This window comes from Toxotes jaculatrix, chromosome 3 (genome assembly GCF_017976425.1).
Source record: "Toxotes jaculatrix isolate fToxJac2 chromosome 3, fToxJac2.pri, whole genome shotgun sequence".
NCBI classification, from domain to species: Eukaryota; Metazoa; Chordata; class Actinopteri; family Toxotidae; genus Toxotes; species Toxotes jaculatrix.
In genome coordinates, this window is record NC_054396.1 from 18,193,900 (window position 1) to 18,212,311 (window position 18,412).

The 18,412-nt window shown below is 40.7% G+C and overlaps 1 protein-coding gene across 1 annotated transcript; it reads right to left on the reverse strand.

Moving 5' to 3' along the window:
• Window positions 1–908: 908 nt before the first annotated feature.
• Window positions 909–13,586, reverse strand: epha2a (eph receptor A2 a). The gene is made up of 17 exons (XM_041033386.1): window positions 13,418–13,586; window positions 12,488–12,555; window positions 10,324–10,960; window positions 6,269–6,424; window positions 5,828–6,160; window positions 5,471–5,598; window positions 5,164–5,338; window positions 4,947–5,049; window positions 4,621–4,673; window positions 4,403–4,525; window positions 4,125–4,310; window positions 3,952–4,013; window positions 3,520–3,729; window positions 3,177–3,326; window positions 2,678–2,871; window positions 2,186–2,341; window positions 909–1,740 (listed from the first exon to the last, which is right to left on the reverse strand). Exons 1-17 carry the CDS (start codon window positions 13,491–13,493, stop codon window positions 1,632–1,634), a joined length of 2,919 nt encoding a protein of 972 aa, XP_040889320.1. The 5' UTR covers window positions 13,494–13,586; the 3' UTR covers window positions 909–1,631.
• Window positions 13,587–18,412: the final 4,826 nt, after the last annotated feature.

The window sequence follows — 18,412 nt, forward strand, 5'->3', positions numbered from 1 at the left end:
TTTTTCTATGATTCAGCTGGACTGGATCATAGATATTCAGTGTGTGAGAACTGTTGTTGAACTGTTGTCAAGGGGTCCAGAATTTTTAGCCGCACCCTTGACTGGGAGCCTGTGGGCCTTAGTGTTTGTGTGTGAGAAAGGGTGTGAAGGTATATGCTATAATTATCAAGTGTGATAATGAATGAATTGTCACCCTCAACTTGAAGCCAAGAAATGCAACCATATGACATAGCAAAGTAGCTTTAGGTAAGATTTGCGATGATTTTGATGAAATGATGAAATTTGGCTTTTTAAAAATTCTGTGTAAGGTGGAAATTACAGTGTACCTATGGATTTCTAGTGAAAACCTTCCAGAGGGGGGATTTAATATGTCTGAGCAGCAGTTGTGTGATGGAGCACAGTTGTGTGTAGGTGTGACATTCTGCTCCACCTTGGCAAAGTCACTGAGTTTGATTAACTCCATTTGGACAACAGGCGTCACCAAAACAAGCTTGGTGAGGCTGTACTTCTAACTGTAAGGAAAAGTAAACTGTTAGAAAAAAATTTTGGTCGGTGACCTACAATTAGGTCCGTGAATGAACGTACAAACTGTTTGGCATGATGATTGCACTAGATGAAAAATTAAGGGATCAGCAAAGTTCATAATCCATCCGTAGCTGCTGAGGTATTTAACTCTGTTCTACAAATATTAATGTTATGGTGGCACTAGAGGTAAAGGCAGGGGATCTCAGAAGTCAGTTGGATTCATCCTCTGGGGACTATGAATTTTATGGCAATCCATCCAATAGCTGTCAGGATATTTCAGTGTGGACCAAAGTGTTAAACGATTGACCAACTGACATTTCCATTAATAGAGCCACACGGCTTGCGTGGCTAGAAAAAAAAAATACACGCTGACGACTGCCGAGTACAAGAAAGTGATCCAGTCACGGGCAACACTGATTTTATTTAAACACAAAAATACACCGCCTGGCAAACATGCGCCAGATCAGACTTATTTCTCATGTAACAAATAACATAAATAGAAAATAAAATAAATATTAAATAAAAATGGACAGTTGTATTAAGACATGGTGTAAACAAACAAAGGATCAGAGGAAAATGCATCACATGACACAGCGACTAACTACAAAACTTAAGAATGTGTGACTTTTTGCCCTGAGTGGAACAATTATTCCAAATTTAAAAGCAAGTCTCACTGATAACAAACAGTGTAGCAAAACAAAGTGATTTAAGGATCCAGAAACACTGGCAGGATAAAGTGAGTGCTTGGAAGAAAAAGCCCTTAATCATAAAGAGCATTAAATATGTCAGTCATTCAGTAAATACAAAGCCAAGCACTCTCACATTTATTTACTACATCACATAACCTGTTTATGTTCAAAATATGAAACATTTTTACATTTTAGAGATAAATTACTCTTGTGTTATCATAAAGTACATAAGTGTTTTTCAATCTCAGTCCTCTCTGAGTGGCTTGGAGGGTCCTCTTCAGTCGTGCCACACTGTGCTAAAGGAAAAAAAAAAAGCTTGCAGAGTAGCTCAGTTTCATCCCCCCACTTAAGTCCTCCTCGTCCATGAGTGAAATGGCATGGTCGGTCAGTGCACTTTGATTTAGAGGAATGCTTAGATCACACTGCAAACACGCTGAGGGAGCTGGTCTCGTCTTTCAGGCCCAGGATGCTATAAGCTATCCTCTTCATGTGACCGGGCAGCCGCACTCCAATATTCCTGATGTCTCTGAAAGGAAAAAGATAAATGATACCGTTTTGAGTGTGCTAAAAACAATATGGGGTTTGTTTTGCACAAGGAGACCACAGTGGTGCTGTAGCTGTAGCTAGGCTGCATAAATGGTTGAAATAAGTTGGTAAAAATAATGAATAAATGGTTCAAATAGTGAACTAAGATAATGGATAAATGGTTGAATTGACCATTCGATTGTATGAAAACATGATCGTGTTTATATAATTTGCCATGTTAAAAGGCTGCTGTAGACTTTATGGCAAGTAGAGAATGTGAGGAATGACATGGGCAGAGGCGTTGTGGGGTATTCCTGCATCACAAACTGGATAACAAATGTTCAAGCTGAGAGGTCAATACTCTCTCTGTACTACAAAATGTGGCTTAGTGCCAGATACATCAGTGCAGCCTGGCAGAGCTGCACCTGTGCCATGTGTGCACTTACTCGTGCCTCAAGGCGAGCACCTGCTCCATGGTCGTGATCCCTGCGCGAGCGAAGCTTTCGTTGTACTGGCTCATTTTGATGGACTCCAGCCACTCGGGCACCGACCTGAACATGGTGCCGTCACAGCCGCTGGTGCTCGGCAGGCGGATGGACACGCTGCAAGGAACAAATTTAATTAGATTATTCATTATCATTTACTGCTTCTTTATGTACACTGAGTGCATGTGATGATGTTTGAAGAAGCGAGAACCAGCTTTACTGTCAACATACTGCAGATCAGAGAGTTAGAAAATATGTTTCAGTAGCTTCTAATCTTCTGATGTCCAGCCATTCCTTTATTACACGTATAATATCTCTTATTTTATATCACTGAATAAGACAGTTGGAACATGTGATTCTTCTTCATTAGTCTGTGTGTTTTTTAAAAACATTTTGTTTGTTTTACTTCTGTTTTACTTTGTTACCAAAATGTTAACTTTTCATTGTTCATACCGTGGATCAAAGTCCGCTATGGTTTTCAAAGACTCTGGGCTTCGGAGCAGTTTGTCTAAAATGTTGACGATGTCTGTGAAGCGAGGTCGTTTGGAGCGGTCGTGCTGCCAACACTGGAGCATGAGCTGGTAGATGGCGGACGGGCAGTCCATCGGAGCAGGAAGCCTGAAGGCCTCGTTGATAGCCTTCATGACCTGAGGAAGAGACCAGGGCAGAGAGAAGGAAATGCTTAGATCTTAATTATATTTATGGCTGAAGTGACAAAGTGTTTGACTAGGCAGCAGTGCAAAAAAAAGTGCTGTGTTCATAGGTTGATGTTAACAGTAAATTTAAAAAGGATGGTGGGAAACTACAGTACATGTCAGGCAACTTTCAATCACCACCATCTCTGCACAGACTCTCAGTGGTAATATGAATTAAAGTTTGACCTACACAGGCCAAAACAATCCTTCATCTCAACCATAAGAGTTGGAAAGAGGATGCGACAGATGAAATATACCTCATGGTTGCTCATGTCCCAGTAGGGCCGTTCTCCAAATGCCATGACTTCCCACATGACGATGCCAAAGCTCCACACGTCGCTGGCTGAAGTGAATTTCCTGTATGCGATGGCCTCGGGGGCAGTCCAGCGGATGGGGATTTTACCTCCCTGACAGAAGAGATACATTAACCAGTCATGAATGGAATGGAAACACAAGGCGCTGAAAGAAAAACACTTTAGATTGGACACTTGAGAGTAAAACTATCATTAACAGGCTGACATTGGTTACAGGGAAAGAAAAATAAGGGTTTTTCCTCTGTTGCTACGCTTTTTGGCTGTGAGATCTAGATGTTAGACTTACTCTGGTTGTGTAGGTGCCCTCTGCATCGTCCTCCAGCACACGTGACAGCCCAAAATCTGACACTTTACACTCCAGGTTGCTGTTCACCAGAACGTTTCTTGCTGCCAGGTCACGGTGAACATAGCTCATGTCAGAAAGGTATTTCATGCCTGCAGCTATTCCACGCAGCATTCCAACCAGCTGATATGAAGGAATCTCTCCGTCACGGTCCTAGGGGGAAAAAAGTGAATGTAGTTTATTCTTAACTGCGTTTTACTGTGCCATAAATTCCAGTTTTCATCTTTTTTGCTTTTAACTATATGTACTGCATATGCATAAAATCAATAGTTTGTCAATAATTCTCAGTCCCTATGTATTATGATTTTTTTAAAAAGTCATGCTAAAGGCTACAATCATGTGACCGTCTCACTTTAAACAACAATGAGAACATACCTTCAGATATGTGTCTAGGGCTCCGTTCTCCATGTATTCAGTCACTATCATGGCATGCTTGACTGAAAATTAAAATAAAAAAATTGATGTTTAGTGAAGGAAAAACATACATACAGTTGATAAGAATAAGTTGTGAATGGCTGTTTGATTTCTGTCCCCAGGTCACAACTCACATTTGGTGACAACTCCCTCCAGGCGGATGATATTCGGGTGCGAGAACTGCCCCATGATGCTGGCCTCACTCAAGAAGTCCTGCCTCTGTTTCTCTGAGTAGCCCGGCTTCAGGGTCTTGATCGCTACAGCCACCTCTCCTCGCACAGGAGTCTTCATCACACCCCGAAATACTTCCCCAAACTCTCCTGATCAGTAGACGGACAGCAGGAGGAAATGTCAGAAACAGAAGAACTCTGAGGTTTCACTAAATGGAAGGTAAATGGTTTAAAACACTTACCTACACCGATGACTTTTTGTTTGCTAATAGCATTTGGGTCAATTTCTGTGACAAACTTTTGGATGGCAATGTTAGGGTCCTCATACATGTGTGGATCAACATAAGACAGAGGCTTGAGCTGATCTAAGGAGGAAATAATGACAAGAATGTTAGGCTAAATAATAACATAATATACTATGTCATAAATTATTAACGTATGTACTCTGCGGTTTTCTAACCTGTTGAAAAGTAGGGATCCTCTGGTCCACCTCTGCCACGAGAGCTCAGTCTCCTGAGAAGAAAACAAGACTAATCACTATAGGACTAAACAGAATACAGACTGGCTTTTAGGTAATTGCAGGTCCGTCCCAGCTGAAAAAGACCAAGGCTGTATTCAATAACAGCACCAGCTATTACTCATAAACCCCCCCTAAGCTGTCATCCCTGAGTATCCTTAACTTACTCAAGCTTGTGGCACATAATCACACAGTCTGCAGATCTGTAGATAACATTTATCTGAATGAGACAGGCGTTGAATGTGGATATAAAGAGTGTGTTTACCAACCGTTTACGCAGCAGCAGGACGGCCACCACAATAAGCAGAATAACTGCTACTCCAACTACAGCTCCCATCACCATGGTGGAGTTGTTCTGGATCTGAAACTCAGCTGTGCAAAAACACAGACACAGAAACATTTGACTCAAAGACATGAAATTAAGGTTTATTTAGAGACACGTGAGAAACGGTTTCATCTTCTGTAGGTTTTTAAGGTTTCTGGTACCTGGAGAAGTATGAAACTCATGCTCCATGCTGTAGCTTCCAGGGCTGCCATCAGGACTCAGTGCCTGGACCTTGAACAAATAAGTAGTGTTTGGGATGAGGTCATCAATCTGGACTGAGTTTTTCTCCAAAATCAGGACTCTGTAGGTGGTCACACCACGCTCGCCATCATCATCCTGCAAACGAAGCATTGAAAGTAGGTGGATTAGAACAGTTTTTATCTTAGCCAGACATCACTTGCCTACTTTTTTAAAAACAACTTTGAATGAGGGAAGAAAAAACAAAAGAGCAAAAGCACTCTGTCTTACTTTTCTGCGGTACATAAGCTCATAGCGATGACTGATGTGGGCTGGAGGTCTGCGAGACAGAGTCCAGGACAGAGACAGGCTGCTGGGGCTGCGATCATCCAGATGGATCAGCGTCACCTTTGGGGGATCTAACGGTCGGTGAGAGGCAGAAAGCAAAATAATGGTTAGTGACTAATCACAGTCTTAGGAAAGGACATGTGGTAATGAAAGCCTTTGGGATTCAGTGGGTCAGACTGAATTCTTCTTTGTGTAGTAAGGCCTTCTTTCGCCACTTTTATCAAATGTGCATGTTCAGTTTGTGGCAAAGGGAAGAGTTATAAGTAAAAAGAAAAAAGTTTTACATGTGAACAAGCTCACCTGTGTAGTCCAGACCAGTGGTAATGGTCGATATAGGCCTCTCAGTGCTGTACTGAGACACGCCGCTGAAAGCCTCCACAGTGAACGTGTAGTTCAGATGAGAATCCAGGTCAGTAACGATGACCGTGGTGTCCTGCAGGTCTGTAGAACCTGGCTCGAAATGGATCTTCTCGCCACAGGGGATGCAAAGGCCTCCGTCGCAGTGCTCGCACACCACACTGTAGGTGAGGTCGCTGCGGCCCCCGGTTACCAGCGGTGGGCTCCAGGACAGCTGCAGCCTGCCCTCTGCTGACAGGGTGGTGGAGGTCAGGTCAAGAGGGGCACTGGGTGGAGCTGGGGGAAGGAAGTGGATGACACAACAGTTAGATTGGTCCTCCAAACTGCCTTTAATGAATATAAAAGTTGACTTTTTCAGTAAAATGTCACTTGGTGGGGTTTTACCAGAGCAGGGAGATGTTGGAGGGTCTGAAGGGGAGCGGAAGAAACCTTCCTCACACTGACATTCAGTGGCGCCGGCCATGGAGGGCTTGGTGTTATCAGGACAAACCTGACATAACTCGCTCGATTCAGATGGCTTGAAGTAGCCTGGCTTGCATGCTGTGTGAGAGAAAGAAGGTGTGTGTTAGTTTAAGCCTGACATATAGGAATAGCTGTGAAAAAGACAAACACAGGAAGGAATGACTGATCAAAACGCAAACAATGAAGCTGTCTCTGTAATACCAGCCTTTTCCACCCAACAGGAAGCATTTGTTGAGGCTAACCTATAATCACTGAGTCTTTGTATCCAGAGGAATGAAAAGGGATTTCCCTGACGATGTGCCTCCACTCGCCTTTTTAGCCCAGAGGCCTAATCTCAGGTCACACTGTCAGTGTCAACCGGATGACAGCAGAGCTTTAAATCCATCAGGTGATCTGATCTGCTTTCCCCACCGTGAACTCTCTCAGATTTTCTGGCAGATAATATTGGTGTTTTTGCCAAAGGAAATAGCACCTTGGACACTGGTGGAGTATGGTGATGGACATTTCAGCACACAGATAAACAGCCTTCCAGGGCATGGGAGGTTAATGAACATGCAGACTGGACAGAAACCAGGATGTAAGAGCTGCAAGTCAGTCTGAGGCTGATGTTTCCTCCCTTTCTTCCTTCCTTCCCCTAACCCCCCGACACCGGTCACAAATTACAGCATGCAAGGTTGAATAGTTAGTGGACAAGAGAATCAGGAAAGAGGAAAAGCTGCTGGAAACAAGTACGCTTTTCGGTGTGTTTATGGAAACAGATGCACATACTTTCTGGGGTGATAAAGGCCTCAGCACAGTAAAAAAGAAAAAAAAGATTAAAAAGAGTGGATCTTATGAAAGATCTCCTGTCTTTGCTTTCAGTCTGCTGTCTCCCTAGGGAGCAGCCTTTCATGTGGCCCCTGTCCTGGTGGCCAAGAGAAGAGGTCGAGTGAACCCTGGATTGAAGACGTGGTCGCGTTACTTCACCACCAAGGCAGAAGGACCTTTGCACTCTTGAGTATTGCCGCAGTGGAGGAGAAGCAGCAGGTTGAGTTTGAGTAGGAGGGATAGAGATGAATAGCTGGATAGATGGGGGATGGGGGTAAAGGTCTGGAGCACCAACAGAAGTTCTCTCTGGGGAGTCACTTGGCGACAGTGGGGGTGTAGCTGAGGCCTTTTCGCATAAGAAAAAGGGGGCCAGCCCATTTCATCTTGAGCTGGAGCAGCAGGACCTCTGTCACGTACCAAAGAAACTCCAGCCCTATTCATCTATTGTCTCTGAGATTGGACAGAGTGGTGCCATAAATATGTTGCACTACTCATTATACAGCTCGCAAATGGCGGCAAGTGTGCAAGGCGTGAATACAAACATTGTTAATGCAAATTCTGGCATTCAAAGTAATTCATCATTACTTTTTTTCCGTCATACTTTGTTAAGAATTTTGTACCTATCTACAAAACACTGAAATATGTTTTTGAATCTGATCCAAAACTTTCATAAATTAATAAAATGTTATTTTCACTTGTTGATGAAAATAGTGCTTCTTATTGGCCCACACTCTCTTTGACTGCAACCAACACGTGAAAAGGGCTTATGTTCCGCACCGGTGCATCTGTTAATTGAATCTGTTTTTTGCTCTTTGTGTCGGCCCATTGTTCTAATGAGTGGGAACATGGATTAGGGAGCTCGTTGCGTGTGTTAACAACCGGATGAAAGAGCAAAGGGAGGCAAAGCGGGGCATGTCATTGGCTAACAGCTGTCCTGTTGCTCTACTAATCCTCTTGACTAAATTACACTCCACACCTAACTAAGCACCCACGAAACTAACCACCCTCATGCGCCAACTGTCGACTCACTCCCCACCCTCTGACTCCAACCAAGGACAACCTGCTTATTTGTGTCAGTCAGCATTCCTCCTCATCTCACTTTACTTCCTTTTCCCACAACAGTTGGGCTCTTCAGTGGAATCCACATGCAGGCCATGAGCCTCTGAGGATATCACTTTCTTCAGTTAACGTAAAAACTGGACTGAGGTAGTGGCTTTCTTACATTAGTGAGCTGGCTGGGATAAGCTACAACATTGGGTTTTACTTATGTAATAAAATATTTTCAGTTTCCTGCCACCTAATAATGGGGTCATCCTCCAGACTTTGGAATCAGAGTTTTTCTGGTCAAATATTTCCTGTCTTCCTCTTGACAGCCTCTTGCCAACTTCCGTTTCAGGTGCTCGCCTCTGAGTCCACCAGTTGTCAGGAACTTCAAAGTCTAAAACATTCCTCTGCCTCGACTTCCTTGCTTAATCTTCCGTCGTTTTTACTACCTTAGTACAAGATTCATTCTTTGGACCAAAGTACCCGTCTATCAAAGGAATTCAAAATATAAGGAAATTGTCACAAACCCAGGGAATTAGGAAATGCCTTGTCCAACTAACAGTCCAAAACCCAAAGATATTCTGTTTAGACTGATGTAAAATACAGACAAGAAGGAAAATTAAAAAACAACTTTTTAAAAACCATTTTTGGTAGGAAAAAAAGGACTTGAATAATGAATCCGTTATCAAATTAGCTGAAGGTTAGTTTTATCAGCTAACTGATTAATCACTTAATTTTTTCAGATGATAAGAATCTGGCCATTTATAGTCACACACTTCATAAGGAGACCAAACACTGCCAGTCAAGGTGACGCGGACCATCAGGAGTCATAAACCGCAGCCTGACTCAGTCTAACCTCTGATAGGTGTGTCTGCCTCATCCCTGTAATCTGTGGTTTCTGTCGCCTTGGCAACTCACGCAAAACAAATACTTGTGAGGAGAAGACATACCACTCAGGTAGTGATTCTGACAAATTCACACAGCCCTTCCTTTAGTCAATCAGTGCTGTAGGTGACGCGAGGGTGAAAGAATTCCTTTCAGAAATCCCCACAGCAAAATGTGCCCTTCCTCCCTCCTTCCTCTTCTCTCTGTACCCTCTCTCCTCCCATGTTTCCTTCAGACAGTTCAACACACCACACCCCAGAAATGCCAACAGACAGGCCAACTTCCACACAAGCAGGAGGAGCACATACAGTATGAACAATACAGCTATGTCCTCTGCTGTGTGTTTTTTTGTTTGTTTAGTTTAGTTTTTTTATTGACCTTGTATGTTATCACAGCTCGTCTTCGAGGATGATACATACCTCAAAGTTTCTCCATACTTTTATTATATATATATATATATATATATATATATATATATATATATATATATATATATATATATATATATATATATATATATATCAGTGTATACAAGAAACTAATGTACTTTACTATTTTGAATTAACTATAAATAATTCAAGATGTGTGCTGACAAACATCAATCAAACCCTGGAAAAATACTATGAACTTGAAATTTGGAAGCTTCCAAGAAAAAGCAAAATGTTTTCCAAAGATTGCAAACATCTTTCAGTGTACTTTTGTCAGTTTTACAGTGTAAACACACAACAAAGTCCACGTAAAACTGGGACACAACTTCTTGTACTGTACATTATCTCCTCCACCCATCGGCCTATCCATAAAACAGAGCCTCAGCCAAGCCCCATTCTTGAGTCCTGAGAGAAAGACAGTGGAAAAAAATGTGCTATTGGCCAACAGGTGAAGAGATGATAGAGCGCACATGGGAGTCCTGTTGAAATTTCTCAAGCAATTTCTATCTGTATTCTATGGAGCAATCTGTGGCTGCCTCTACATCTAATCAAAACAAACAGGTTTAGACACCTTCCCTGTTTCCTCCCTTTTCCCATGCCCAGTACTGCTGTACCTGACCTATTTCAAGACAGACATGAAGATATGGTTTTTGCAGCAGATCTCCAAAGAAACCAGACACAATTAACATTCCTATGCGCTCATTCCTTCCACCTTGCCAAAGTAGTGGTTGGAGGTGTTTCATTTACCACAACTCACAGAGCAGCACAAACTTGTCTCAGTTGAGTGCATGGCATATTTCTGGCAGTGCTTACCTTGGCAGGAGTCCCCGGTGGTTTCGTAGCCTGACAGACACTGGCACTGACCCACAGGAACCACCCATTCACCCTCAGCTGTGCAGTAGATGCGTGGAGTGGCCTGACTGACGGCATTTTCCACACAGGCTCCTTCCACCCCCCTCAGGGCATCCGCCACTGTCTCTGGGAAGGTAGCCAAGCTCTGCACGGTGGACGGGCATGTCTTGTAGTAAACTCTGACTGAGAGGAGTGCCACACAAGTACCCATGTCCTGAAAAGCCAGGTAAAAGCCCTTTTTGGACAGAGGCCCCACAGTCCTCGTTTCTGTATTGACCTTCAGCACGCGGCCCCGTGTGACCTCATCAGGAGCAATGGTGGCCACTTTACGGAACTGCCCTTTGCGGAAGTTGGTTCCCACATCAGCATCAGCCTCTGAGATGAAAAGGTTGAAGGTTTCTTTGCAGGCAACAGAGGCACCATCAAACGTGTTGCAGTCTCTTACAATGAAACGGAGCTCCACAGAAACGCGTGTTGTCCCCGGGCGCCGCTGAATGAATGTTGTGCGTAACCAGTTATCTTGTTCAGTAGATTCTATGCTACAAACACTATAGGTATAGTAAAGTGAGCCATTCACCACCGTCTGAACTATCTCCCACTGTAGGACAGAAAAAGACAGAGAGAGAGAGGAGATGGATCAGTTTAAGGGGCAACAGTCACTCTTACCAAACTGCAGTAATGAAAGGAGAAAAAGCATTTTTTCAGGGAGTAAGTAGAGGGTTCAGAGGCTTTGTTCTTGCCAAGAACCAGTTTTATTTATGAGATACCTCTTCTTTCATGCTGAGTGAGAAGCTCATAAAGCGCAGAAGTGAGTCTGAGCTTTTTTTTCCACACATTAAGACTGCTGACCTGAACATGTGCTACGTGTGTGGTTTTCCACTAACACATGAGGGTGCATGTGTGTGAGACACACATAAACCCAGCAAATTCTACTGTAGGATACCAACTAACTTTTATGATAGTTAAATTAGCTTTACAAGCACAGTGAAAAGGCATGGCAGCAGAATTGGCAGCAATTAAGACTTTTTTTAAGAGGGGGAAGCAATGATGAGTTAGAAAGATTAAAAGCCTCCATTTAACATTAAAATTTAACACCTCGTGTGTTAGCAGTACTGGTGTGTTTCTGGGACTAAATCAATACTTGAATATTCATTATTTTAACTGTTGTAGAAAAAAAGAGGCAAAATAAATGTGCTCATTTTCAAAATGACATCAATACTAGTTCAAAAAAGTTAAACTGGTTGCGTTAGATTAGAGCAGCACTTTATGACTCATAGTAGATCATTCAGTTGTCTAACTTTCATGGTTAGACATATCATATCCTCTATATATTGTCCAAATCAAATACTGAAGTTCAGCCAGTCACTCGTAACTTTTCAACTTCTATTGTCTACATTTTTCAAATAATCATCTCTCGTGCAAGTTTAAACAAGTTCAAACTTTAAAAGCGTGCAAAAGCCGGATCAGAACAAAGCAAAATTCGACAGACAAGGGGAAATCCTATCTGATAAATCAAGAGTCCTTAGATCTTTGAGAACAGTCGCACAAGAAACATAGCCCACACAGTGGAAGTGGCCTTGTCCTGTAGCTTTTTTTAGATGGAAAGCCACTGAACTATAGATAGAGGGATGGTTCTCCACATATGGACCACTCTTTCTTTTTCTTTTACTCATGTCCTGTTGCTGTACAGATCATCTTGCTGCTGCAATCTCTGCATTCAGAGAAGAATCTCGATGAGGAACATCTTAAAATTTAGTTTTATGGTTTTGTGTTGGAATGAAAACAATCTACTGTCATTGTGTAAAATGCACTTTGGTGCTGTAAATTTAAACGTGGGTTGATCCTTGACATTTTAATGGCATTCATAAGTTCTTTATGAAAGGGTAGCGTTAACAGGAGACTAGCTGAGCTCTGCCAAACCTCATCTAGCTGCCACTCATTCCATCTCTCCCAGAAACCTTTTTTAGCGGACTGAATGAGCAGAAAGAGGCCTCTGTTTTATTGTTGCTAAACAGAATTTAAATTCTCCCATGGCCTAATCTTCAGCTGCTGTTTATTAGAGAGGACCAGTTTCAAGTCTTGAACCTGAAGTCTTAAAAATGCCTGTTGAGGTATAAATACTCACTCCGTTCTCATATGGCAACGTCAACCACCCCAGCTCTGATCCTGAAGCTCTCATATCCAGCAATACTTCTACAAGGAAAAACAGAAAAACACATGACATAGTTATAACAAGCACAGGAATGACTGAACCTGGTGCATCAAAGAAAATATTTTTACACAATACACATTTAGCTATTAAAGAAAGTCACTAAACATTTACAAACCTAATATGCCTCTGGCAAAACAGTGTAATATTTACTTTTGTTTGTTTATATATCTTGTTAAGGTTGTTAGATAATTAGAAATAACAGTGATTTAACTGTAAGATTAAATCCTCTGCCTTGTTCTCTGGGGCCAACAGCTTTATGGGGGGCACATGCCATGCTTTGACAGTTTAATCAAGCATGTCGGTCTGATTCAGGACTTCATTGACCGTATCCTCCAGGTCCAGCATAAGGGACTAATAATGTATGAGAAAGGCGTGGGCAGTTAAATTACCATGACGAGAGAAATACATGAAACTGCACCACAAGTGAAACAAAAAGACGGACATGTTTAGGCATCTCACAGGTGCTCCCTTATCCCCAAAGAGGTCCAAGGCCAGAAATGGGAAATTCATTTCCCAACATCATTAAAAAAAAAAAAAAAAAGTTAGGGATAAAGAGACAGTATGAGTTTCTTGATCATTTACATCATTCTGAACTGTTCAGACAAGGTCCATGATACACATTGCATTGTTGTGAACTAACTGAAAAATAAAACACAACAAAAACACTTTTATATGAGGATTTTTAACTTGGCAATGGCAGAAATTGTAAAGCAGAAGCAAAACTTAAAGCAAATTATCAGATTCCAACCTCCTGACTCATGAGGTGCGGTAAAGCCAGGCCACACTTTTATTTCTTTTTACAGGACGTTAAAAAATATTTTAAACAGAAAAAACTGTACTTACGTTCTTTCGACTGGACGCTGATAAATACTTGGTTAATAAATAAAAACAGGAATAAGCTTGGCCGACGGAACTCCATGTTGCCACACAACTTAAAGAAAGAAAAAGTGGTTTTGTATCCCGGAGCCTGTCTGCTCTCCTGCGTCGGTCCCCCTCTGACTCCACTTCTCTAAACACTTCACTCTTCCGTCTGAGTGAGCACGAGCCCGCAGCCCATTGAGAAACAGGTGGCGTCATCGCCCCGCCTCGCGCCCTTTGGAATGTGGAAGTTCCCCAAATATGGTAATCAAAGGGGCGGGGCCAGGACCATCTGACCGCACCTGTTTCATTGAGGAGAATGAAGGCCTTCATAAACTGCAGTTTTTTTTTTAATTTATCTGATTAAAATGTGTGTTTAACCGATTAGATCAGAAGAATAATCAATAGGAAAATATCCTGTTTTTCTGAATATCTTTGGTCAAACAAAACAATTCATTTGAGGACGTCACCTTGGACTCTGAGAAAGTGATGGACATTTTTCTTTTTTTTCTGACAGTTTATAGAGATCAACTGATTAATTCAGAAAGTAATCACTAGATTTGTCGATAAATAAAATAATCATTAGTTGCAGCCATTATCAAGATTAAATCAACCTCCTGAGTATCATGTATATCCTGCATATGTACACATTTTATATTAAAATTAAGTCAACCAACTTCTGTCAACAATAAAAGTAAGCTAAATGCAAATAAACCCTGCAGTTTAATTGTTCAGACACTTGGAAAACATAACAAATGGTGGTGGAAGAAATATTCAGATCTATTTAAAAAAAAAAAAAAAAAAAAACAGTGTAAAAAAATTACAACTAAAAGTCTTACAATCTGTCACACTGTATTTAGCCTCAGTAAAAGTACAATATTATTAGCAAAATGTAATTAAATAAACAAAAATAATACTTATGCCGAATGACCATTTCCTGAGTATTTTATTAGGTCATTTATATATTCAGTGTTAGAATAATTATTCAGATGCTTTTCTTAAGTCAAAGTTGTGTTACCACAGTGCAAAATACTCTGGTACACTTTTTCCCTTTAAAACTTAACTTAAGTAAAGCAACATAAGTATTAGTAGCAAACAAAGATAGTTAAAATATCACCATCGCTCATTATGCAGAATATCCTCCTTTGGAGTGCTGTATTACTACTCCATATATTGTATATGGTAGTAGACATGATAGTATAGCATTAAAACATTAAGATAAATATGAAGCATTTCAAATAAGCTTTTTTTCTGGGTGAACAAAGATATTCATATTTTAACACTAATGTCTTGTGTTATTGTTTTACATCTTTTCATGTGTATTTTCATGGACCTGGCAAAGGAGATTTGGGGGCAATATATTGAATAGAACTGAAAACTGAACTGCATTATTAAATGCTGATATTTAATCATTTTTAAACAAAGCAATACATTTTTTTATTCTGAATGTACTGTAGCTTTGCTGCCCTGTCTTGCACATAGTATTTTTTTTTAAACAATGAGATGTAAATAATCCATTAGTCTGTGTGTGGTATACTTGGGGCCAGAACTATTTAAATAACAACTTGGTGTTTAAATAGACATTTTAGAAGCTTTCTTGGATTTTTTATCTGTGCCGGAATTTTAAGTTGTGGTTGTAAATGTTTCAAACAATGTAAATAATACAGTATAAATATGTTTGGGCTTTAGTATCATTTCAAAATGAAAGAGCGTTTAAGTTGGATAATCTTTTCTGACCATCTTCCAAGTAATTGCCCGAATCCTCTACATCTCATCCAGGACTTGTCTTTCCCACGACTGGTAAAGGAGGGGTCAAGTGGGGGGGTGGTCTGGTATGAATATATGACTACTAATGAGACGGTCCTCATAAAGAACCTTACAATTTGGGTATGAATATGTGACCACAAAGACAATCTGACAATAGCATCACCTAGCAACTCTTATCTGGAGGAATTTCAGAGTCAAGTCTTCTCTGTGAAGCGGCGTGTACTTGGAGAGAAGAGCCCCTCAGGCTGAGAGCCAAACACAGCCAGCCATCCTGACAAAGGCCCCCCAAAACATCAACTGAAGAGGCGGATATTGTCTTGTCCAACGTTACCATACACGGACATTAATCATACAACAAGCAGAGTGAAAGATGTTGGTCACAAAAATAGATTAACAAGTTAAGTGTGGGTTGAGTTATGACTTTCTGACCTTCAAATGACAATCACTACAATTGCTTACAAACACAAATTGTAGTTTAACAGAATGAGTAGCATACTAATGGGACATTTTAACCTTTAATAGAAGGAAGGAAAACAACATCTTTATTAAATTTTCCGTCGCAGATAAAAATTAATCTTGCATGCAAACCTTCTATTCTTGAAAGGAGACTTCATTTGTGTTTTTTAAGTATTAACTGGTGTAGTTCAGGTAGCACTTTTCTCTAAATGGTGATAGATTTTCAATTGTATCATTTTCAATGCAATCCCTCCTGCAGAAAAAAGTCTGTCTGAATTTTCTTCCCTTCTAGTATTTGTCAACTTGTTCATCGTACTTTAAAGTAGCCAAATTTTACTTTTAATTCTCCTCCGAGACATAAAGAATTGTGATCTGTTTTTCAGTCTCACAGAGACCTGACACCATGCTTTAAGATCCAGATATCCCTCACTTTCAAATTATCCAACACACTTTGTTTTGAGTGTGAACTGCCACTTGAAGGAAACTTCCATCTTAAGCTCTCAAGCAGCCCTTTCTCTCCTGTCTTTATTGGTTTTGATACACACTGAGGTACGCTTAGGTGTTATTTTCGCCTGTGTTAATGCTTACACTCTGAGAAGTGGTTTCTGTTGTCATCCAGTTCTCGAAGGTGTCAGAGGTTAACACCCTCTCTAACATACAAGTATGCAAATGCTTTCATTACAATACAGGCTTCTTTTTATTCACCTAACAGAGCATGCGTCCTGCCTGAGAGTGGACTGCAGCCTCGCAGCGCTCAGCACTCCGTGTGCCCAATCACCCCACCCTCCCTCTGGTCCTGTGCTTCTGAGGGCAATGACAACACAAAAGTACTTCACACTGGGGGCTGGGCCTGAATTTTGCGGGTCAGTGAACAGCGGCCGAAGCAGCAACGCCATGTCATTCAAACACTGCTTCCCTCACACCCCCGCTGTCCTTACACTTCTTGTGGTATCAGCAAATAGAGAGGTGGACCACTTGTGGAAGCACTGGGGAGTTTTTGTGTACTGCTAACATAAAATGCACCTACTGTTTTCCACCACTCTCACAGTGAGGGCCCCCCAAAACCCTTGTTAAGAAATGATGGATTCACGCCTTTGTGTATACATTTTGATGACTATAGCCAAACCAACAGTGGTGGAAGAAGCCCTCAGATTATTTACTTAAGTAAAACAGTCAATACCATACAATAAAAATACACCATTTCAGTAAAAGTCCTAAGTTTGAAGTAATTGCAGCAAAATGTCCTTAAAGTAAAAGAAGTTATTATACAGAATAGCTATGTCAGCGTTACATTATTATATTACTGAATCATTATTGTGGATGCATTAACATGTAAGCAGTACTTGCAGGTTGGGCAAATTTTACCTCCTTCATAAGCTGGATCATTTAGTTTATGATAACATCGCATCATATTCTGTAAAATAATCATATGTCCTAACATGACAAAACTGTAGCTGCTGAATCGATGTAACAAATTAAAGACTACAAATATAGTGGAGTAAAAATATTAAGCAGCATAAAATGTAAACACTCAAATTAAATGCAAGTCCTTCAAAATTGTACTTACTTACAGTACTTGAATAAATGTACTTAGTTACTGTCCACCACTGCTAACTGTTCCTATTTAATATTAATTCTAGTTGTTGATTCTTTTCCCAGATATTTACTTTTTTTTAAGTGTTAAAATGTCCCGTTTTTCTCAACATGTGACGTGTAACGATTAGATACATTTTCAATAAAACAAAATTAATGTTTTTTATCATTATAGATACCACAGTTTTCAAAAGTCTACTTGCAGTGAAACAGTGTAGTGGTTTCTACAGAAACATCCTTTTTCACTTGTAATGTAACTCAAAATTTTCAAGAGTTAAGAAAAGCAGTCTTGGTGACTTTAGCCAGATGGATTTTGAGTCACTAAATAAAAATTCAACGTGTGGGTCCTGATGTCAGAGGTTTGAAAACATACCATGGGAGAGAAATTTATTTTTGAGTTAATCCTATGGGTTTTAAAGAGAATTTTATGAGCATACAAGGCAGGAATTTTCAGCCTACAAAAGAGTGTGTAATCCTTTAACTTATCTGATAACAAAAAACAAAAATCGCACAAGGCAAAAGCTGTGCTTCATAGCATAACAAATGCAATCGCATGTGACGACAAAAACATGACATGTCTCTACTCAACAATCACACAACTGTTCATGAGACTGAAAATGAAAGGTTAAATTGTTCAGTTCACTCTTGCACTTGTAGTGAATGACACATTATGATACCATATACCGATAAGCTACACAAATAAACTACAACAGAAATTAGAATTTGGTTAATACAAGGTCAATACAAGTATATAGACTCTCTCATCCAGACTCCGATAATAACACCAGAAACCCAACTCCAAACCACCATCCTTTTGTCTACCTCACAAATAGAGTAGATGCTGCGGCAGCTTCTTTATTCTACACTAAGGCATAATGTGCTCTGTTGTCTGGACTTTGCTGAAAAGCCAGTGCATTGTTTTTCCTCCATGTCCTCAGTCATCTCGTTTTAAAAGCTCCACATGCCGCCTCTAGAAACACCACCTCTCTTAGCTGGAATTTGGGGCGGGTGACTGTTGTCTATGCAGGATGTGTTGTGTGCAGCGTAGCGTTCAGAAACAAAAGAAAGAGCACGCTCTGACAAGTCTTCATCTTACGAAGAGAAGAAGAAATGTGAGAATGTGGTTAAAGACAGGGGGCATTACTCATACACACACATGGGCTG

What these genes read in the sequence shown, in the direction of transcription:
- epha2a (XM_041033386.1), bottom strand. Translation starts at nt 13,493, where the DNA reads ATGGAGTTCCGTCGGCCAAGCTTATTCCTGTTTTTATTTATTAACCAA. An exon ending in GGAGGGAGTTGTCACCAAAT is followed by an intron (nt 4,014 to 4,124) that starts GTGAGTTGTGAC and finishes TTTAATTTTCAG; the next exon opens with TCAAGCATGCCATGATAGTG. An exon ending in CCCTAGACACATATCTGAAG is followed by an intron (nt 3,730 to 3,951) that starts GTATGTTCTCAT and finishes TTTTCCCCCTAG; the next exon opens with GACCGTGACGGAGAGATTCC.